Source organism: Oryza sativa, chromosome 7 (assembly GCF_034140825.1).
Source record: "Oryza sativa Japonica Group chromosome 7, ASM3414082v1".
NCBI lineage: Eukaryota > Viridiplantae > Streptophyta > Magnoliopsida > Poales > Poaceae > Oryza > Oryza sativa.
Window position 1 is genome coordinate 14,676,705 of NC_089041.1, and position 22,089 is coordinate 14,698,793.

General features: G+C 42.6%; 4 protein-coding genes across 4 annotated transcripts; 1 reads left to right on the forward strand and 3 right to left on the reverse strand.

The window, feature by feature from the left end:
- Nucleotides 1-181: 181 nt before the first annotated feature.
- On the reverse strand, nucleotides 182-4,516 carry LOC4343067 (methionine aminopeptidase 1B, chloroplastic). The gene is made up of 11 exons (XM_066312611.1): nucleotides 4,399-4,516; nucleotides 3,696-3,797; nucleotides 2,498-2,674; nucleotides 2,155-2,398; nucleotides 1,857-2,018; nucleotides 1,712-1,753; nucleotides 1,435-1,506; nucleotides 1,274-1,365; nucleotides 823-917; nucleotides 674-721; nucleotides 182-605 (listed from the first exon to the last, which is right to left on the reverse strand). The coding sequence occupies exons 3-11, from the start codon at nucleotides 2,635-2,637 to the stop codon at nucleotides 454-456; spliced, it is 1,047 nt and encodes a 348-aa protein (XP_066168708.1). The 5' UTR covers nucleotides 2,638-2,674; nucleotides 3,696-3,797; nucleotides 4,399-4,516; the 3' UTR covers nucleotides 182-453.
- A 3,057-nt stretch (nucleotides 4,517-7,573) lies between these two features.
- LOC4343069 (26S proteasome non-ATPase regulatory subunit 8 homolog A) lies at nucleotides 7,574-10,455 on the reverse strand. The gene is made up of 6 exons (XM_015792556.3): nucleotides 10,272-10,455; nucleotides 9,724-9,802; nucleotides 8,885-8,987; nucleotides 8,173-8,436; nucleotides 7,953-8,064; nucleotides 7,574-7,870 (listed from the first exon to the last, which is right to left on the reverse strand). The coding sequence occupies exons 1-6, from the start codon at nucleotides 10,374-10,376 to the stop codon at nucleotides 7,730-7,732; spliced, it is 804 nt and encodes a 267-aa protein (XP_015648042.1). The 5' UTR covers nucleotides 10,377-10,455; the 3' UTR covers nucleotides 7,574-7,729.
- Nucleotides 10,456-13,242: 2,787 nt separating this feature from the next.
- LOC4343070 (photosystem I reaction center subunit IV, chloroplastic) lies at nucleotides 13,243-14,330 on the forward strand. Its single transcript, NM_001422118.1, has 3 exons — nucleotides 13,243-13,598; nucleotides 13,703-13,768; nucleotides 13,905-14,330. Exons 1-3 carry the CDS (start codon nucleotides 13,320-13,322, stop codon nucleotides 14,007-14,009), a joined length of 450 nt encoding a protein of 149 aa, NP_001409047.1. The 5' UTR covers nucleotides 13,243-13,319; the 3' UTR covers nucleotides 14,010-14,330.
- A 227-nt stretch (nucleotides 14,331-14,557) lies between these two features.
- LOC4343071 (ribosome biogenesis protein BOP1 homolog) lies at nucleotides 14,558-21,857 on the reverse strand. The gene is made up of 17 exons (NM_001422119.1): nucleotides 21,602-21,857; nucleotides 21,374-21,472; nucleotides 21,120-21,274; nucleotides 20,416-20,533; nucleotides 19,817-19,918; nucleotides 19,111-19,270; nucleotides 18,854-18,962; nucleotides 18,671-18,773; nucleotides 18,394-18,544; nucleotides 18,095-18,227; nucleotides 17,904-18,010; nucleotides 17,746-17,816; nucleotides 17,597-17,657; nucleotides 16,825-17,052; nucleotides 16,570-16,654; nucleotides 15,457-15,635; nucleotides 14,558-15,030 (listed from the first exon to the last, which is right to left on the reverse strand). The coding sequence occupies exons 1-17, from the start codon at nucleotides 21,689-21,691 to the stop codon at nucleotides 14,945-14,947; spliced, it is 2,037 nt and encodes a 678-aa protein (NP_001409048.1). The 5' UTR covers nucleotides 21,692-21,857; the 3' UTR covers nucleotides 14,558-14,944.
- Nucleotides 21,858-22,089: the final 232 nt, after the last annotated feature.

The following is a 22,089-nucleotide window of genomic DNA, read 5'->3' on the forward strand; positions in this document are numbered from 1 at the left end:
GAGAGAGAAGAGGAAAGAAAAACATGGTTGCTATACATGACAACAGCTCAGAGTCGACTCTTAACATTTGTTAAAGGAAATTTTGTTGTATGAGGATGGAGAAAAGGAAAGAAGGGTATAAAAAAATATTTTGGTGCATTGATGATTAAGAGTTCTTGTTGTCTCAATTATTGTAGCAGTATAGTCTCTAAATGATTCTGAAAAGATTCTACTAATCCCCAGTCAGTCACATTAATAATCCCATAATTATTGAACGGGAAGTACTATTCTAGAGCATACAGTAAGATTTTGTTTTTAATCCCGTAACAAAGTATGGGCATTTTGCTACTATTTGAAAATGCTGTACAGATCATGAGTTGCCTTTGTTTTGTGAAAGATGAAAACTGAGAAAAGGATGCTTTTAGACCAGCACGATATGCAAGTGGTGCTAGTTGCGTAGAATTTCTCGTCATCTCACCGCGGGTGCATGGTGAGGATCTCCGCGCCGTCGCCGGTGACCAAGATGGTGTGCTCGAACTGCGCGGTGAGGCTGCTGTCCACCGTGACAGCCGTCCACCCGTCGTCCCACAGTGTGCACTGGGTGCCTCCCATGGACAGAGTAGGCTCTGCATTGCATGCAGCCCAGCCATTAACCAAAACACAAGATCATGTATGTATGTATGTACCTACCTACCAATTGTGAATGTCTGGCCTGCAACCATGTAGCCTGGCTCATAATCATCTATGTTAAATCAATTAGTTAGGGAGTGTGTTGTCGTCTGTAAGAAATTAACCATACTGAAATTAGACTACATGACATATATATGGTTATTGGCTACTTACAGGTATGCCAAATGATCGGTTCCGAGTGGAATATTTTCCCAATTCCATGTCCGACAAAGGGATCGATGCTGTACCCGTACTCGTCCACGTACTCACTGAAATCAGAAATCATGAAATTATTTGTAGAAGCTGGACTATCACTGACAGGATAAGTGCATTTATGATTCATGGCATTTGAAATTCAGCATTATATGTTTTTCCACTTACTGTTCAGCTTATTTGAGTTTCAGTGCACCAGAAAAAATGTATGATAGATAATATACTACATATATAAGTACATGAAACAAAATTTCTCAGTAAATTTTAGAGGAAAATGTTTGCTTATTACTGGGAAAAACAGCATCCTGATCAATTTTTGTGTTCCTTTTTTCAGTGCTTTCAGATCGATGCTGATTAGTACTTGATTCATCTGAAAGACATCATGAAATTTATGGGTAAGAGAGATTAACACCTTATTCTCTGACCAATTGTCTTAAAACTAGCACCGTGTTTGCAGGCTGATATTCCCCTCAGCATGTTAGTTACAGAACAATATATAAGTTTCTTCAGATACAGGATGAAACATTATCGTATCATGAAACAATCAGCAGAGATCAGCAAGGTCATTTACACCTTTACAAGTTGCATAGTAGATTCATCAACTTCTCCACATAGGTATGTCCTTGAGGTGTCACCGTGGTATCCCTAGGTAAACACACTACATGTCACTTAATTTTACACTGCAAATGTGTCAATAACCAGGTCAATTAATGGCACAAGAGCAGCACACCATGAGTAACAAATTGAATGTTGAATTTTTTTTTTAGATAATGCAGATGATTTCAATCGAATTGAATGGTGATGACTGACAAGGAAAAGAGGACAGAAGAATGAAAAAGGAATCACATACATTCAAGTAGACAGTAACATCGATATTAATGATGTCTCCATTCTGCAAGAAGAATGATCAGTAATTGAAACCAAGCATCAGTACCAAACAGAACTAAAATATATATGAATGTAAGAAGCAGAAGGGCTCATGAATCCCTCTCGACCTGTAGCACCCGTGAGTCAGGGATTCCATGGCAGATGCACTCGTTCACCGACGTGCAGACGCTCTTCGGAAAACCACCGTAGCCTAGGGGAGAAGGGTAGGCGCCAGCGTCGATGATCATCTGATGAACTGCTCTGTCAATCTCATCAGTCGTCGCCAATGGCTGACACATTAATAAGATATATGATTACACGCATGTTCGATTGTTGCATATTTTTCAAAGCAATTTTTCAAATGAAAATTGGGCAGAAGATGAAGAAACTGTACATATATATGGATCATATATGTTTAAGGGTTACCTTGACTAGTGTCCCTGCGTACTCAAGAACTCGAGCGGTGAGCTCGCAGGCGGCTCTCATACGAGCAATGCTCTCGCAGTCATGCAGCTGTCGATTGGGGTCAACATCAGGGAGGCGATTCGTGCCGGCGTAAGGAGGGAGAGGGATGTGGTCGGGCACAGGGAGGCGCGGACTCACCGTGCCGCGCCTCAAGGGCTCCCTCGTCCTCCTCCGTGGTTGTTCCGGCCACTGAATCTCTGCAGCTCTTCAGTTTTGACACTGAATGTTCGCCAGTTGACGAGAAAATTGTTTGCATCTGAAGAAATGGAAGGAAGAAACTTTGGGGTTGGATTGTGGCTGATACCTGCGGCTGCAGATCCTCTTGGGTTGCTTTACTGTCCACGATTTTCTTGGATCCGGTATACCTGGGCGGTGATGGCAGAGGGAGGGAAGGTGCCACAGCGGAGGCGAGTGCGAGAGCTCCAAACTCACCGACAATGCCATTGCTAGTGGCCAACTCGGAGCTCCCGGTCACAGCGAGCTGTAGATAGAAGAGAATAAGTCATGGAGCATGTGGCGGGAGGGGATTGGCTGAGCTGGTTTAAATCTGTCTCTCTTTCTCTCTTGCATCACGCAGGCCGTAGGGTACCGCTGACATTCCTGCTGGGAGAGGAGAAGGCCGCGTTGGTGCAGGCGCGATTCGAGCGCACGATCCGGCACGCGCAGGTGGAGGTGTGCACGGCGCTGGAGGTGGTCAAGGAGGCCAGCAGCGGTAGGCATGTGGAGCAGGGTGCAATTCCAGGAGGACGCCTAGACACGGCTGGGCAGCGGCAAGGGCATCAGCCACGTGCTGAAGGGTGGGTCGTGTTCAAGAAGGCCACCGTGAACATCTCCGTCGTGTACGGGGTCACGCCCCCAACGCGTACCGTGCGGGAGACCCAATGCCATGGGTAGGGGACCTACTCCGATACTCTCAGTTGAAGTTAATGTACCACCTTGACGAGCTAAAAGATGCAATAGGTCCAATACACTGTAAGGACCATAAGGCATACACAAAAGAGCCTCAGCACAATCTCAAGCCGATATATGGTTCACTTCAAGAGCGAGCGGGTTGTGGGGTCCTAGTGCAGGATTTCAAAAAACGAGATTTGGAGGGAGAGACGCCACTCCAAACATTTTTAGAGAAGAAATTCTAGTATAGGATTTCAATCCACTGGAAATGTGTTCATTCAAGTCTAATTACTCGGTCAAACGTATGGGCGTAAACTATGCCACTTAATATTAGTATAAGTGGGTTTATCCTTATAAACTTTAAAAGAACCATAACATTTCCATCTGAACACATGAAGTGATATAACTAAACTGTAAACATCACATGTTATGTTGTACAAGGGTTACCAAGGATATACCAGGTTCAACAACAAGGCATGGCTGTATATAGCAATATGAGATAACTGGTCATTGCCATTTTGAAAGGTTTTAAGTATGCTTCAAGGCACCCTAAAACGTACTTCAAGGCAAGCACAATTGGCTTCAAATTATGATAAAGGGAGATGACTTGCCTTTGGGCTCAGCGTAGTCGTACCAAACGTCTCCTCCTGCAGCAGCGATGGCGTATGCATCAACAGCAAACTCTGACCCTTCTCCTGAACCGATGGCGTAATCTATCGATACACAATTAAAGAGCTAAGCAAATAAAATCCAAATAAACACTAAAACCTCGGAAGGTGCCGTTTAGGATCAAAAGAGGTTAGATGGTGAAATTTGAAAATTTCTGTAGCTTTAACGGTCAGCGAACCCTAAGAATCAAAATTTGGGGGTTGTGTTAATGGATGCTCGGATTGAGACGAAACTTGTGCGGATGGACTCGGGATAATAATTCAATGAGTTGGGAACAGGTGGCAGATTTTCGAATGGTCAGTTGGTCACTGAACCAGAGGAACCAGAGAAATTGTATTTTTATTTCAAAAGGAAGAGACTGCTTCGTTTTTCTTCGGTTTACAGGGGTCGTCAGCGGTTCAAGGCCGCCGGTGGCCAGCAGCGAAGGGGGAGCAGGACCGGCGAGGGGACGCCGATTCCGGCGGTGGCGTGAGAGGCGGCGGCGCTCCGGCGGGTTCCAGCGAGGAAGATCGAGCACTGAGTAGAGGTAGGTAGTGGCGGCTTGAGCTGGGGCGGCCGAGAACGGCGGCCGGCGAATTCCGGCGGGCCGTGAGGTTGGGGAGGAGAGGGGAAAGGGGGGCGCGGGAATGGGGAATCCATTCCTACCTTCAATTTCGGAGGAGGAGGATCGGACGCGGCGAATTTCGGAGTTGGTTCGTGGGCGGCGGAGCTAGGGTTCCGCCTCCCCTTCCCAGCTCCGGCCGGGGAGAGGCGGTGGAAGAGCAGGAGAGAAGTGTAGTGCGGTGGCGGGGCGACCTTGAGAGGAGAAGCTCGAGTGGAATGGATAGAGTTGGGGCACAAGTGGGCCGGGCTGCCCTGGGTTGGCTTGGGCTGACCTAGGCCAGCTTGACTTGGGCCAGAGAAGGGAAGGGGAGGAAAAGGAATAAGTCCATTTTACCTCCCTCATCTCTTGCGTTTGCGTGAATAACATCCCTCAACTGGAAAACCGGGTATAACGCCTCCTTCTTCTCTGAAAACCAGAGCAAATCACCTCCCTTAGTGGTTTGGCTGGCGGTTTCGTCCGACATGGCGTCGTTGACCCGTTGACGAGCTGACTCAGCGTGGTGGGACCCACATGTCAGTGCAAACTCTCCTTTCCTTCTTCCTCCTCCCTCTCTCTCTCCCTTCTCTCTCTCCCACGGCCTCTCTCTCCACCTTGGCCGGAGCAGTGGCGGCGGCGGTAGGGAGCGGCGGCGGTGGCAGACGACGTCGGAGCACCGGTCGCCATCGTACCAAAGACTCGAGGTGGTTGGATGTCGTGTTGTGCATGGTTGCATTCAGAGCCCCGACGGTGATGTCATCGACTGCGTGCCGCTGCACCTGCAACCGGCGTTCGACCACCCGAAGCTCATTCATTTTTGTTTCAATTTGCAGTGATCATTTCTATCTCCGGCGACGTTTATTGATCGTGTTTGTGACAGCTGTGTGCGCGTGCAAGTTGAGCCGGAGCCAGAGGAGAGGCCCAAGGTTGGTGGTGCGGCGGCGGCGCATGGGGAGGCGGCGGAGGAGGAGGTCGTGTTCCCGATGGCGTGGACGAACGACGACGAGTCGTGCCCGGAGGGGACGGTGCCGGTGCGGCAGACGACGAAGCGCGACGTGCTGAGGTCCAGCTCCTCTCTCTCTGTTTCGGGATGAAGCAGCCTCGTGCCGGCGTGCCGCTAGTGTCGTCCGCGTGAGGAAGAAGATGGGATAGGGGGTTGCTGACAGGTGGGGTCTATAAGCTGACTCAGCTAGTCAATGGAGGGGCCATCGCCACGTAAGTGCCACGTAGGACAAAACCGCCTCCGAAACCGCCGAGGGAGGTGATTTGCTCTGGTTTTTAGAGAAGAAGGAGGTATTATACCCGGTTTTCCGGTTGAGGGATGTTATTCATCCAAGTGCAAGAGATGAGGGAGGTAAGATGGACTTATTCCGAAGGAAAAAAGGTAGCAGTCCACTTTTGGAGTTTTGGTTCCTCAAAATGTAGGAGGGCCTATTTGGCACAGCTCCAGCTCCAGCTCCACCCCTCCTGGAGCTGGAGCTCAGCCAAACAGTTTCAGCTCCACCAAAACTGGAAGTGGAGCTGGGTGGAGCTCTCTCACAAAATGAACTAGAGTTGTGGAGCTGTGTTTAGGCAGCTCCACGACTCCACTCCAGAACTAACTACTAGAGCTAAATTTTAGGAGTTGGAGCTGTACCAAACAGACCCTCAGTTTCATGGGACTGCTAGCACTCCCCCCCCCTCCCCCTTTAGTCTTAACTACTATATTAGTTAATATACTTAACACTAATGATAGTAACTAGGGAAAAGATTCTGGAGATTTTTTAAGAGATTTTTTTTACTAACAGATTGAAATTTTTTTAGGTTAGATTTGAAAACTTTCGATTTAAGTTTTAAATTTTAAAGTTAAATTTTAAAAACTTTCAACTTGAGATTTGAAAACTTTCAACTCAGATTCAAAAACTTTCAACTCGAGAATCGAGATTCGAAAACTTTCAAGTCCAGATTTAAAAAAAATGAAAACTTTCAATTTAAGATTTGAAAACTTTCAACTCGAGATTAGAAAACTTTCAAATCAAGATTTGAAAATTTTGAAATTTTTCAAATCGAGATTTGAAAACTTTCAACTCCAGATTCAAAAACTTTCAAATCAAGATTTAAAAACTTTCAACTCGAGATTTGAAAACTTTCAGGTTCAGATTTGAAAATTTTCAACTCAAAAATTATAAACTTTCAAACTCAAAACATGCTAAAGATTAAAAAAAACCAGAAAGAAAGTAGGAAAGAAAAGGAAAAAAAAGGCAAAAAAACGAAAAAAAAAAGGTGGAGGAGGCGTGCGCGCGCCGGTGCAGCGGCACTTGGCCTTCTGGGACAAAATGTGCGCCGCCGGAGCGCGCGCTAACTAGCGATCTCCCAGTTTCATTAGCGTCCTCCTACCACAACCGAATATAAAGGGAGTAAATCTAGTCCACGGCAAAAGATACTCTCTACTTTCTATTAACACAATTAAGAGTCTTATTTCCACTCGCTGATTTGCTCGTGATAATTGGTGTTCGATTGAACTTGACCCTTTTAGCCTCTCTGTAAAGCCTCTCTGTAAAGGATTATCCAACCAAGATCGAGATTGTCAGGGTGCAATAATAACTCCGGTGAGTGACCTAAGATGACTTCGTTGACGATGGCATGACTAGGACCGGTGAAGAAATCTGAAACTTGGATGGCATTTCTAATCCATTTGATTGTTGCATGTGTGGTCGTCCCAGCCACCCAAATTCGCCATCGTAAGTGGTGTTTGCAGGTCGATGGGCGTTGGTTGCGCCGGCAGCAGAACGACGGGCTGCGGCATCAAATCTGAAGAGGGACATCACATATAGGGGTTTGAGGAGGCACCCCGGAGAAAATTTTTTCCGGGTTGGTTACGTGACAAAGAAAAAACACCGTCAATCAATACCATAATAATTGGGGTTCAATTTGGACTTTTGATCATGCAATGGAGCACTTCGGCTATCATATGATCAAAAGTAATTTTTGGAATTTCAACAAATTAAACGCTCACCACATTTTCTGTCCCAACATTGTTCCGAGGTGTCACTATGAGCCTCCATCAGAGTACACTGACAATGATCATCAAAATAAGTACGATCTCATTTCATCATCATAAGCCCAACAGTTTGCAGTTGCAATTCACGACTAATACTGAACATTTTCAGGACAGCTATTCAGCAAAGTAAATTGATCACGAACTGACATATCAAAACACGATCAGAGTTACTGGGCAGCCAAACATCAGACACAGATCCAGCCCATTAAATGAAATTTTTAAAAAAAGTATCATAAGGTAACATGGGCATCTCAAACGTTCAAAGCTGCAACATGCGCATCTCAACCGTGACACCTGATGTGTACATAGCATGAACATGCCGTCCCAAATGATCTCAAATGATATTCATTAACAAATCATACAATCCGCTCCAGCTCTCTAGCATAGCTGAGCGTTTGGTTGATAACCTGCAAAGATGGTATCTCCTTGCAGGGCTGGGTCTCCTTCGCCTTCTGGAAGAAGACGGAACCATCCTTTACCTCCCATTCAGGGTGCTCCTGTAACACCACATTAAATACAGGGTTTATATCATGTAAATTGACGAGAGGCACATAAATAGAGGGGAGGAAGAGCAATTACCTCTGCGATGTACTGGTGCAATTCTTTGTCAGAGCTGAACATCAGCACTTGTCTTGCTTCAGCTATTGACATATAATCATAACCCTTCTCACTGCAACCAGCCAGTTCATCTCTGCATGTGCAGAACAAGCATTCAAATAAGGGATTATGGGCTGCACAAATTTTAAATCAATACATCAAATGAGAAGCACCAGTAATACAGTAATATAATTATACTGACCTGACTGTTTTGGCAAGAAGATCCATGAAGTACACATATGTTTCGTGGGGCACAGCCTGGCGAGCGCTCAACACTCGGTTGTAAGCACCCTCCATAAATGACTGCTCAAGCTCCACCGCATGCTTGATGCAAGGATTTTCAAGTGCTGTGACCGGCAGAAGTTCCAGCTCAGTGTGGAACTCTGCAATTCTGTTCTGAACTAACAGCCTTAGAAGATTAAGACCCAAGATTGGATACTCCTGTGGTGATGGTGGAATTATGCCGCTTCATAAAACAGAATGATTTAGAATCACATGACAGAAAAAAAAACATAAAACAACCATTACAACAAGCCCTTGAATTATTTATCATGCAAGTGTTCATCAAATTTTACATCCAAAGTTAGATATGACCACGTTTTAGAGGCATACAAAATGTTCACCATGCTGGTACATAATATAGATTAATACTTGCTCAATCAAAAGATATTTCATAAAAAAACCAACATACTACACTTTAGCGGTAATATAACCCACGGTAGCCTAAACTTGACCAGTACAGGCTCAAATCAGTCGCAACTCGTGCCAAAGGAAAACAAATTATCCTTGATTACTTCTTATTTTTAGTTTCTAAAAACTAATGGTAGATAAAAGAAAATTACGTGCATCAAAATGACAGCCTACAATTGAATATACGGTAACAGAACTGATGTGAAGTGTAGACAGGAACTAACCATGTATCCATGTAATAAGGTTTGAGTTGACAAAAGTCCCTTTCAAATGCATCTTGGTCTTCAATTTTCACACTCAGAACAACTGCATGCTCATAGATGTCCCCTGAAAGATTACACATTTATCTTAGTACTAGACAGGTGAAGGCTATTTTAATCTTATTATTGTTATACAGTTTAATTAAAGTGAAATTCACTGTGGGAATTCGCTTAAAATCATGAGTTGCAATTAGAGTCCGATCACCTCAAGTTAGCATGCGAGTTCTTTTAAAGAGATATCTTATACGACTCCTCTGTATTTCCAAAAGCAAACGAACTTAATAAACGACTCAAATACTGATATGTATTTCCAAAAGTGAACGAACTTGAAAACCGACTCATACACAAATGGCATACCAAAGTACTGGCAAAAACATCTTCAATTTTTATAATATAGTAGAGAAGATAAGAGATAGAGATAGAGATGTGTTCTGTCATGGATAACTGCAATGTTACATAAAAATTAACTGGCTAAAATACTTCCTCAAATGTCTATTGCTGAATAGCTAGATCATAATCATGAGTCGATAAAACATAAGCATACACAATTTCCTAAGAGGAATCAAGATAGGAAAGATATTGACCACAAAAAGCATGTGGAAAACATGCTAATGAAATACAGCCACCAAATTTCAGCATCAGATATTCAGATGTAAGTTTAACAATGAAATACACTGATCTATAATTGTGTGCAAATGAGAAGTTCAAGAGTAACTAACCATGTACAGAATCAATCAAATGTAACAAGTGTAGCACATTTTAGGCAGAAATTAATATAAAAGCAAACATCCAATTAATCTTACTCGCAATTTTCAGCTCTTCCACTGCATTCGGTGTCTGCTGAAATGATGGAGGAAGGCTGGGGAACTTGGTGAGGCGGACCTGCACAAGGAGGGGTACCACATGTCAACACATGAAATTCACAAAATTTACACCTCCCTGTAGTGCCAAATCAGAATTGGACTTCGATAATAATCTAAAACCTAGTAAAATCCCAGTATTTCTTTATTCTCCACAGTAAATAAAAATAAAAATTAAAAATTAAAAACCCTAACTGAGGCCAGACGAGGAGGTCATGTGTTTACTACAAACTCGGATCTAAAGAAATCCGTCGAATTCGTTTGTAAACTAGGAATAGATCCGCCTTCCCGGGCAAGAAACCCTAGCTAGAATCGAATCCAGAAGCAATCGAACCTATGCAAAAAAAAAAACACACACACACACACATCCCATCGTGACAGCAGATCAATCCCTACACCGACGAAACAAGAACAAACTTGGACGAAATAGCGATAAAAAGAATCGAATATTTCAACGCAGCAGGAGCGGACGAGATCCACGGGGGATCGACCTTGAGCTGCGACAGCAGGTCTACGCAGGTGTCGAAGTCGTTCCTGGCGAAGGCTGCCTTGAAGCGGGAGAAGAGCTGCGTCACCTCCACCAGCTTCGGATCCATGGCGGCGTCGGCGGCGGCGGAGGAGGACTTGGATCGCGGCGGCTGCTCCCCTTGTCTAGTCTCGACTCGGTTGCGTGCTAGGGAGAGAGAAGAAGCGGACGTGGCCGATTGATCGGGCTATTTACAGCCTTACATGTGGGCCCATAAGCTAAGAGGCCCACGTATCCGCTTTCTAGAGGGATACTAAGGTGGAATAAGTTCACTTTGACTCCCTCGACTAGTAACTGAATCTGATTCGTATCACTAAACCATAATACCTGATGTCTCGACCCCCTGACTACTAAAGCCGGTGCAATTTCACTTCCTTGTTAGTTTTGGAGGGCGGTTTCGCTGACGTGGCATCTACGTGGCGGTGTTGACCTGATCTTGTTAGTTTATGTGGTATTATAATTAAAAAAATATGTGGAACCCATTTGTAGTTCATACAAAAAAATGTGAGGCCCATATGTCATCGTCTTTCCTTTCCTTCCTCCTTCCCTCTCCCATATCTCTCTCTTTCTCTCCCCTTCGAGCTTGCGCCTCCTCCATTGTCATCGTCGGCACCGACGAGGCCGGAGGATGAGCGGACCCATGGACGGTGGCTGGAGGAGGAGCACTGGTGAGCTCCGCAGCTGCACCGAGGAGGATGTGAGGAGGAGCGCCGATGAGCTCAATGTCGTCATCGTCCGGGATGGAGCTCCTGCGGCACGGGGCAATGGCGTCGTCGGAGGCAGCCGTGAGGCAGAAGTCGGCGCCACTCTCCCCTGATGTTGTAGCTCTACTTTCCTTTCCTTCCTGTGGCCGGCGGCGGCAATCGATCCACCCCAGCTCAATGGCCCACCTCCCTCTGTGGCCTCCAGTGCCATCGTCGGTGCCAACCCACCCCGCTTCCACCCCACGCGAGTCGAGGGCGCGCTATCTTCACCTAGAGCGTGGACACCGCCGATACATCCGACTGCTTGAAAAGGCGACGTCCTTACACATGGCGACATCCTTACAAAGGGGGAGAGAAAGCAAGAGATAAGAGAGAGGGAGGGATGAGGAAGAAGGAGAAGAAAGAGGGTCACATGTGGGCTCACAAAAATTGTGTGAACTACAAATGGGTCACAATATTTTTTAATTCTAATACCATATAAACGCCACGTCAATGTCACTTGGAATGAAGATCAAGTCACCACCGCTACAGGCAGCATGCAGCTTGTCCAGATTCGTAGTGCTAGGAAATGTCCCATCCGATCCTAGGTTCTTATATTTTGGGGGCGGAGGGAGTAACTAGTACTTGTATTATTCACATTCATATTTATTAGTTTTTAATAAATGTATGTTAAATTTGAACTTGCATGTTTTTGAAATGATATATAACAAATTGATCTACCATGTAAGTCTTCTAAAAGTTTTTTATAACTATTTAAATGATACGTAATAAATGGGAGTAAATGTTCAGAAACTTTTCGCCAATGGGATCTAATCAAGTTTCCGGTAGCGATCTCCTTTGAAGAAAAAAGAGTTTCCATAAGTATAGTCCTATAAATTACGAAGTATTCAGAGAAAATATTGGTTTTGCTCTACATTGTTTGCTGAAATAAAATTGTTGGTTTATCGTCGTGGAAAGAAGGAAGCATGATGTTCTTGATTTTAAGAGTAAATTTCAAAAAACCCCATATTCTATTATCAAAAAAATCATAAGTATTATCACTTGTAAATCTGTGGTTATGTGACACACATCATAATAACTTAAAATTTAAATACACGGTTGTAAGTTATTCCAGCTTGTGCAATTGTGAAATAAAATTGCTTAAAGCTAGCATATACTAACATTTCTTTAATTGAGGTTTATATGCATATGGCAGGTTTGTATACACTATTGGGGCTATTTGTGGATTTTAGTTGATGGCAAATGCCTCATCCATTCTATTTTACAAATTAACGATACTCTCGTGAGTTTAGAAGCCTATTTTCGTTTCTATATTCGTGTCGGATCATTTTCAAAAATACAAGATAATTCGTATTTACTTTTAAACGAGCTATTCATATTTACTTTCATAAAATAAACTAAAAGACGAATATGATACAAACATTGTTATCTGTCCATATACACTTTGTTTTTCTCCATACCTGTAACAACCATATGTGTACTGCGTAATATGAACTTTGTCAATGACCCTCACCTTCCACCAAACAAATGGGTATGTTTGGGGAGCTTCTAACTTCTGCAGCTTCTCCCAGAATCAAAAGGTCCCCAATCAGTTTAGCTTTTGGTTTAGATTATGAGAAATAGTAGATGTACAATCCAGAAAACGAAGTAGAAGCCAAAAGCCGAAAAACCTAGCTTTTCTAGAACGAAGAAGCTAACTATCAATCGACTGCTTCTTATAATCTTAGGGCCTATTTGGAGGAGCTTCTAGCTACTGTAACTTCTCCCAGAATCAGAAGCTCCCCCAAATAGTCTAGCTTTTGGTCCAAATTCTAAGAAGCTGTAGTTGTAAAATCCAGAAAATAAATTAGAATTCAGAAACCGAAAAACCCAACTTTTCAAGATTCTCATAGACCGGCTACTAACAAATTGCTTTTCAGAATTTTACGCTCCCTAGACAGGCCGGAAAATATCTCCCATGTTCGGATGAGTTGCCAAAAGTACACATGTCACGCAAGCACGCGACTCACTTGATCTGCGCCAAGTCAAATTATATCGCAAATCAAAAGAAAATGCTAGTACTCGCGATCTCCACTTATGGCAGCGAATCCATCCCATGGCCGCCAGGTTATCCACATCATCCGCACCGGCGGATAAGGTGCGCCACGCGGCGCCTCCCCACTGGCCGAAATCCAACCCGCGCCAGCCTCCGCTGCAGATAATCTCCCCGCGCCATTTTACGCCTCACTCTCCTCCTCCACCTCCACCACCTGCTCCCACTTCACTTGGAATTCGAAATCCACACGAGCGCGGCGGCGGCGGCGGCGGCGATGGCGAGCACCATTAACGTGGCGTCGGCCACCTCGAGGTTCCTGCTGGCCGGCGGGAACGGCGGCAGCGGCGGCGGCGGGGCCAGCCGCGTGAGCTTCGCGGCGAACAGGGTCGGGAGGAGGATGGTGGTGGTCCGCGCCGAGGAGGAGGCCGCGGCGCCGCCGCCGCCGCCGCCGCCCGCGGCGGAGGAGAAGCCGGCGGAGGCCGAGGCGGCCGTGGCGACCAAGGAGCCCGCCGCCGCCAAGCCGCCTCCCATTGGCCCCAAGAGAGGCACCAAGGTGAGCGTTGGTTGCTTAGCTAATGATATTAGCTTCCTTAATTGCGTTGTTTAGATTGTATTAACGTTTAACTAATCACGCAATGTGTTCATGGATGGATGCAGGTGAAGATCCTGAGGAGGGAGTCCTACTGGTACAACGGCACTGGCTCCGTCGTCACCGTTGATCAGGTACGTACAAATCTCATAGCCTTCACATGAATCAGTTCAATTCTCCTAGTACTCCAATCGATAATCAAAAGGAAGAAATACTTTTAAGCAATGAATAATAATCAATTAATGGTTGAATTGAATTGACTGGATGCAGGATCCCAACACTCGCTACCCGGTGGTGGTTCGGTTCGCCAAGGTGAACTACGCCGGCGTGTCGACCAACAACTACGCCCTGGACGAGATCCAGGAGGTCAAATGATTTTAATTCGGATGGATCGTCGTCGAGCTGGAGCTGCAAAGAATCATCTTAAATTGATCACGGAGTGAGGAGAGGATGCATGTCGTACATGTGGAAGAAATTAATTAAGCTGCTTGATCGAGCTTTGTGTGTATTAGTGTAATGGTGGTGGTTTCTTCTTTATAATCCGTATAATACTATGTAATTTGCCTGCCTCTGCTTCTTCCTCGTGGACTTGATAATCCCTTGCTTATAACCGTTGTATTCTTTCTTCTACGGCCAAATTGTACATGCACATAAATTTCCATCATTCTACGAACCCTACTTATGTGCTGACCGACCATTTCACTCGCTTAGAATTTGCAGTGCGAAGAGAAGAATGTAGAAGGTTCTAGAAGAAGTAAATGGCCAGAGCTAGAAGCGTACGCAGACACTAATCCTGAGATCATCATATTGTTACAATGAGACAATGAGCATTCCACAAGGCTCTCTGCAGGCTCGGTTACAGAGCATGTAGAACACATAAAAAACCATTAGCAAACTGAAGAACACTATAACTCACCTAAGTTGGGTCGAACTCAAGCTTCCAATATCACTACTTTTTTAGTTCAGTTCAGCTTCAGAGACCACAAAAGCTTGTGACAGCACAAAACCTCTTTTGGAATAGCATAGATTAGCTCGGTGTTCCTTATCTGTTTATCCTAGTACACACCTACCTTTGCCACGATTCTGGAACACTCTGCATGTCTCACTGTTACTACAGAACTAAAATAACAATAGGGTACAAATAATTTGAACCAAAATTTAGGCAGCACAGATGGCTCAACACGTGCCCTGGCTCCAGTTAAGTGTTTGGCATGATACACCATCCATCATCGTATACGAGCCCGTAGAAAGACCAGACATATTGCATTGCCTTGTAAAACCATCTATTGTTTTTTTTTTCGAAAGCACCTTTAGTCGCAATAAAGCCTAACGACAGAGTCAGCACCAGCAGTGAACAACCAAGGCTGTCTTGGGTGGAATTTGCAATCCAGAACTCCTGCACACCAACAAAGGCACAACTGATGATTAGATATTGTGCCCAAAATTACTTGAAGAATTTTGAAGTGCAACAATAAAGCAAGCAAATGAGTTAAACATTATTGGCATCCTTCAAAGAATTTTAAACTAATGCAGTAAAGATATCACTAATAATTAGAAGAAACAACAAGAAGAAACTTCTTCCCAAAAGGCAAAAAGGAGAGAACAAATAAAATATTTATCTTCAATTTGCAGCAATGCATCCACACAGTTCTAAGATTACTCGATCAACTCAACTCAGTATTGACTTAATTATTTAGGAATATATGTGGTTAGTACATTTTATCAACAAAAAGCTAATAATACATGTATGTAAAGAAATGTGTACAGGAAAAAGGACATGTTAGAGGATGCAAATTAAAAAAGACACTAGATATATATGTACCTCTTCCATCTGAACTTGAATGACCACGAAGAATTTCCAATGGTACAATAAGTGGGTTTTGGTTAAGATCTGAATAGACCATTCCATGGAATACATAGGCCGTACAATCCTCTGAGGATGAGGCAAAAAGAGGATATTTCCGGTGAAAAGTAACATTAGTGATATCCTTCGAGTGGTTCCTGAAATTAAGCAAACGAGTTACAACAGCACAAAATAGAAATATCGGAGTTCAAAAGATCATAGGGCATAATAATGCGATCTCCCAGTAAAAAAAAAAAGGTGATCTGAACCATGAAAAAGAGAAGAGTCATAGTTGGATGACAAACAATAATAGCCAATCCTTTGACTAACTGGAAAATCTTTCTGAAAAAATATGGATTATGTAAGGTGTAAATGAGTAAGATGGAACAAGGGAAGACATTCCTGAGCACTAACTAGTAGCTCTCCTCTCAGAGAATCCTTAGAATTATTAAAATCTAGTCAGAGCTATCCCTTTTAATCCAAATCAAAGCATAATTCATTGGAGCAGAACCTTATGCACCATGTTTGGAAATGCATAGGGCATAGGCTATGCTTATTTACGCTAGGTTTAGAATTAAGAGAAGGCATCAATGTTTCATTGCTTTTAACCTTTTACATTTCAAATTTAATAAATACTCAAAATTATGATAAATTTATAATTAGTGTGAAATTTTTTAAGACTGCAGAGAACTTGTTTTCATCCCGGAATATTTTCCTGGAAAGAATGGCACCACACAGCAAAAACATGTGACCCATGCTGTCCATATTCAAGTATTTGATACATAACAACACTTTGAAATACACAACATCAATGTTAAGTTAGCAGAAAAAAAAACTCAGCAAACAATGATAGGACAATAAGTAATGATAAAAGTAATGGAAACAACATTGAATTTCAGCTTCTTTTTAGTAGGAAATAAATCAGCTTTTGCATGAACCTCAAACAGAATTGACAGCATTCCTTCTGAGCAAAGAGCAAATTCGCTTGGCATGATGCTTACCTTTGTAAGACATCACAGAAAACATTTTTTTAAAAAAAATCTATAGATTTCCTAAAAGAAAAGATGTTTAAAGATAAGATAAGAATCATACTTTAATGTCTTGTATGGTCGCGTGGATAGATCAGTATCGAACCAACACAATTTACCATCTTTGCTGCCCACGATAACATTATCACCTAAATGAAAGAATTATAAAAGATCATCACTGCACCAATCAACTCAATAGTAATGCAATAATACTGATATAAACAAGTGATTTATTGCTTAGGACAATGCAATGTGAAGCAACTCTTGCCCCAAATATCTAGCAGTTAGTTAATTAACATACAGCTAACATATAACTTACCACCAGGATGTATCGAGATGGAGGAAATCTCACGAACACCTGACTCCAACTTCTTGACTAACTGTGCCTTCTGGAGATCATAAACCTGAACAAATTTCTTAGTGGCCACAAAGAACATCTTTTGACTTGGATGAAACACTGCTGCAATAGGAAGGCCTGGCAATTTACGGAAAGGATGATGCGAATGCTTCTTAGAGAGCTGATGCAACAGTACAGCTCTTGAATCACGTAAGCAGGAATTAAGGAATACACTTGAATAAAATCATAATGAAGATGCATGTCTATAATTATGCATTATATGGGGACATGCAAAAGAATAGAAAGCACATGCCCCTACCTGAACAAAGAACATAGCTAATTTACATGGGACCTTTGCTGTAGACTGTAACTGATAGTACTCCATCCAGCCAGCAAATAATCACTATCAAGAATGCATGCAATCAAACCATATTTGTTTTCACCGAAGTTATTGTTTTGAATGTCTAGCATGGTTATACAAAAATGTAAAGAGTAAGTTCTTGATAAGACAAAAAATCATATTAGTATATTACACTTCGTAACTTTCCGGTATATAGCAATTAAATTAGTGGTTAAAGGTTCTTCTTGTTGACTTTAAAAGGTCACAAAAAGGTACTTCCATAACTAGTGTCATCAGTTCTCTGATTGGTAGTGGGAAGACTGAATTAGAAAAAGTATGTTTTTAATATTTGTTATTCTGCCAAGGTGCACTTGCAATAAAACAAAACAAGATTGCATGCTTTATAAAGGATATCACTTGGCACAACTGTGGTGAAATAGTCTCCCTTGAAATGCCACTCTACAGTTGACACAGCCTGATCAATAAAGTAGATGGTAAGCAAGGAGAAAGACAAGCTGCTAACTTAAAAGGAAGTCATATTTTAAGTAATACTACCCGGTTACCTTATGATGAATCAACATGATTCCATCAAATTTTTCATGCTTGACCCACTTGACAGCTGGTTTCTTATCACCTACAATATAGAAATAGTATGAAGAATTCAGAAACAGTGAATGAGTCTGTAAACATTAGCAGAATTGCTTGGTTGAGTTTATCTTACCATTATCCTCTTCCTGAGCCAGTTCCTCGATTTGGAGGAGCCCTTTTGTCTTCATTTGAGCGTCTTCATCCCCAACCTCAGCATTAAGAAGCAGCAGATCATGGTCTCTGTTTCAAAGATGGAAGATTGGAATTTAGAATACATAAAGGTCAAAGAAAGGAAAAGCATCAAAGGGGACAGCATGAGCTTACACAACAGCAGCAAGAATGTGTCTATCAGGTGAAGGATTCCAGGCAATACGGTGAACAACACCACCAACATTCCAAACCTTAATGCAGCGACCAGTTTCAACCTCCCAAACACGAATTGTTCCATCAGATGAACCTACATTAGAAGTAACTGTTACAATAAACTCGTGCAATCATGGATGTCAAAGGACCTAATCCTTCAAATCTTGTGCATTGGTTAATGCCAGATCTTTTAACACCTGAATCATTAGAATATTCTGCACGTATATATGCATGTGGCTCATAGAAAATGAATATAGTACCAGATGCTATCCATTGCCCAGTTGCTTCAACTGAAAGAGACTTCACTGGACCATTATGCCCCTTGAACTCAAGGTAACATGTTCTTGGGTATGGCCTCAAATCCTTTTTACTGGGTAACTTTGGCTTGAGTGACTCAGGATCAATGTTTATCTGCAGATTATAAATTAATCAACACGTACTAGAAAATGACAAAAAAAAAAGAATGGTCCAAATTGATAAATGGAGGAAAAGTAAAAAATGAACCACATGTCCTCATGAAAAGAGGTTTCTACTTACACGCTTCTTGCGTGTTCTAGGGCAGAGATAAAGATCTAGACACCGATCAAAGCCTTCCCTAAGTGCCTTCTCATATGCAGGTACACTTCTAAGACAATCAAATCTGACAAAACCAACAGATAAAATATTAAATATATTTAAGACATACATAAGAGAACTAAAATAACAATGTAGATATCATACTTTCGTGGAATAAACTTTGGCCTGTCCTCCTCATACATAAGCTGATATGAATCTATCTCCTCTTGTGTTGGAATGTATTCAACAGAAGGATTATATGACTCTTCATGACCTGAATATGCAAATTAACGCCATTATAAGAATGGATATAAGTTGAAATATAATGAGTGCTCAGCACAACTGCACTAAATAACTTTGCTGGCACGGAAATGTTCATGTCCAAACATTTTGTGGCTGATTACGCAATTGTAGCATGGTACCTGGCAAATTTGGTTTGGGTGCAGGAATGTAGCTCAGGCCTTGCCGCTTATTGTCTGCTGTATCAGTTTCATCTCCCCACAAGAGATAAAAGTTAGGTTCCTCCTTTGGCTTATCAAACTTTATCCATCCTTTACGAATGGCTCTAACAAGTTTAACAACCTGCACAAAAGACCACATGAGCTACAAGGCTATCTCAATGGCAATGCCAACTGTTTAATAGTTCAATAGCGTGCCAGAAACATGACAGCATGCACTAAAAATTCGAATGTATTTCAGACGGAAGTTAACAAAAAATTCTTATGGACAATTGAGGCATTTGGTATGGCTTATTCAATTTTAACCGAAAACAATATCTTCACAATGGAATAAGAGTGCATGTAGCATCATTAAAGACTAACTGCAATGTGCACTCATTTAGAATACCAAATGCTGAAACAGAAGATAGTGCAATAGAGCAAACATAATAAAAGAAAACAAGAAACACCTCATTGTCCTGTATTCATGAATTTGATTCACTAAAAAAGATATTTGTAACCTGCCAGCATTCATTTCACTCTAGCAAAAAGAAAATAAATTATTCCATATAGAATATGCATTCATCTATCTTGTCTTTTAATCAAGTTGAACTCGGTAATAAACATCTACACAGTTGTTTATATCTTGAAAAACATAACTAAACAAATAGGGGCATTACAAGGAACATACCTTCTTCTGTTCCCACCTCGAGGGTACAAATCGCCTCTTTGGCTCCGGAGCACTAGAAAGTGGATGGCCTTTACCATCATATTCAAACCAATCAACATAATCCTAAAATAAGGCATTAGTCAGCCCATTTTCGAGCAACACACATTATAATCATAAATAGTTGGAGGACTTTTTTACATTCCTTAAGAGGTATTGGAAGGTACATGTATCTCGTAGTGTTAATCATAAAGTATAGCTCTACTGAGACTTGTAGACACTAGGAGATACCTCTACCTCTCAATACATCACTAGAACCATAAAAACCTTGAGGAAACACTATCTATCTAGATGTATGCAGGTAACCCCCATTGAATTTTGCATAGTAAATGTAGATTAATATTTTTGTAATGGCAAAAATATCAGTTTAAATTGGTACAGATATGTATGCCACATGTTGGGAATTCTTTTTTAGTAATGTTTATCATAAAATACATAAGCATAGCAGCATGCATAATTGCATACCCATTAAGACAACATTGCCCCCTACCGATAAGCATTTACTATAGCTATGAACTTTAGCATTAAATACAAATGCATAATATATGTGTTATTGCACGTACTGGATATGGATCCACATTTGTGTGTGGAGTCTTTCCCTTCAGCAATCTACTAATTATCTTAGCCTCTTCCTTGGTAATCTGCACCTCTTCATCATTATACTCGTCATAGATCTTTCTCCTACAAATCGGAAAAAAGCAATGAGGATAAATTAAATTCATAAGTAGATTAATAGCCAATTAAGCTAGCATTAGATGATGTGCAAAGCAATAGTGCATGCAAAATGCATTTTCCAATCAATGGAGCGACAAGGAAAATATGGACATTTTAATTGTAATGGTTATCAAGAACCTTTCACTTTATTGGCCAAAACAAGATTACCATCTGGACCCGACGACATCTTTACAAAATGTTATGCAACGAAATATTCAAAATGAATGTTAATACGCATGTGGCTGCACCTTCTTACCTGAAATCATGATTGAGCTTAAGCTAGCATGTTTTGAGTATGACAAGACTCGGACAATCAAAAGACTTAATGAGGGCATCCTACTGGAAATGAAAAAGCAGTAAATAGGGAAGCAATGAAGCATCCTACCAGCCTCATCATTTACTCATTCATCCTTTTTGTTGTGATGCTTATGTAGCAAAATAGAAATTGTAGTGTTATGGATGACTAATCCAATCCTATGTTCATCGGACCAAAGTTTTTTTGGCTGCATCAGCTACTGAAACTACACCAACCAAAGTTCTAGCAGCAACTCACCAATTCTTAGCATCATCAGCATTCCTGAGGTAGGCCTCAATTCGGCCCTCCCTATCCCGCTTCTTGATCTTACTACCAGTGATGTCATAGCCGATGTGCTCCTCGTTCTTGTACCATTCCAACGGCACATCTCCTATCGTATTCCGTGGCGCCACCTGCAACAAGAGAACACGAAATTGCGGAATCGTTAATGAATTAAAACCTGAAATAATTAAACGGGCGATGTTTTACATCAAACAGCAGATGGGTCTCACCTCGTCCTCAGAAGAGTCGCTCTCCTCCACCGCCGGGGCATCCGGTTCGTCGGACTCGGCGTCGGAGCCTTCGCCGCTGTCCTCGAAGGATAGCGATCCCTGCAGCTCGAACAACCGGAGATGAACCATCAACGCTTACTCACAAACCAAACAAACAAACAAAAAAAAAAGCACGCCACAAACAATTGGGTGAAAAAGGTCGAAATCCTTCGAAGAGGAGAGCCGCACCTCGTCATCGTCGTCGGACCAGCTCCCCTCGCTCCACGGGGAATCGTCGGCGGAGAGGTCGCTACCGTGGTCGCCGTCGCTGTGCCCCATATTCTGTCAAAGGCCTTGGCGGCGGCGGCGGCAGGCGCGTAGTTAGTGGCGGTGGCCGCGGGCGCTGCCAACCGGAGGGGGTGGAGACAGCCGCCGCAGTTGGGGTCGAGGCGGCGCCACCAGCGCGGCGGAGTAGGGGGGAGAGAGAGAGTGCGCGCCGCCGGCTGGGAGTGCGGTCGAGTTGGGTCGGAACCCTCTAAAAACCTAGGTTTTAATGGTTCGGGCCTGTTTGGCCCATTTAGATTTGGGTCTATTCTAGAGGCCCATTAAGGTAGATTTGTGGATAGGTCCAGCGAATAGATGGGCCGAAACTAACCGTGTGGGAGAAATTTGATAATTCGACATTTTTTTTATTGTCCAATTGCTTTAATTGACAGGATGACATATGGGACCATCTA

Bases quoted from the DNA above. Each gene is read 5' to 3' on its own strand.
- LOC4343067 (XM_066312611.1), bottom strand. From the start codon at position 2,637: ATGGCATTGTCGGTGAGTTTGGAGCTCTCGCACTCGCCTCCGCTGTGG. The intron at 2,019-2,154 runs GTAACCCTTAAA...TTAATGTGTCAG, and splicing joins ACGCAGGGACACTAGTCAAG to CCATTGGCGACGACTGATGA. The intron at 918-1,273 runs GTGTTAATCTCT...TTCTGATTTCAG, and splicing joins ACAATTGGTCAGAGAATAAG to TGAGTACGTGGACGAGTACG.
- LOC4343069 (XM_015792556.3), bottom strand. From the start codon at position 10,376: ATGGATCCGAAGCTGGTGGAGGTGACGCAGCTCTTCTCCCGCTTCAAG. The intron at 9,803-10,271 runs GTCGATCCCCCG...CTCCTTGTGCAG, and splicing joins ACCTGCTGTCGCAGCTCAAG to GTCCGCCTCACCAAGTTCCC. The intron at 7,871-7,952 runs GTAATTGCTCTT...GTGGTGTTACAG, and splicing joins TGCACCAGTACATCGCAGAG to GAGCACCCTGAATGGGAGGT.
- LOC4343070 (NM_001422118.1), top strand. From the start codon at position 13,320: ATGGCGAGCACCATTAACGTGGCGTCGGCCACCTCGAGGTTCCTGCTG. The intron at 13,599-13,702 runs GTGAGCGTTGGT...GGATGGATGCAG, and splicing joins GCCCCAAGAGAGGCACCAAG to GTGAAGATCCTGAGGAGGGA. The intron at 13,769-13,904 runs GTACGTACAAAT...GACTGGATGCAG, and splicing joins CCGTCGTCACCGTTGATCAG to GATCCCAACACTCGCTACCC.
- LOC4343071 (NM_001422119.1), bottom strand. From the start codon at position 21,691: ATGGGGCACAGCGACGGCGACCACGGTAGCGACCTCTCCGCCGACGAT. The intron at 18,228-18,393 runs GTACTATATTCA...CTTCTAATGTAG, and splicing joins TGGGCAATGGATAGCATCTG to GTTCATCTGATGGAACAATT. The intron at 17,817-17,903 runs GTAAGATAAACT...TCTATATTGTAG, and splicing joins GGCTCAGGAAGAGGATAATG to GTGATAAGAAACCAGCTGTC.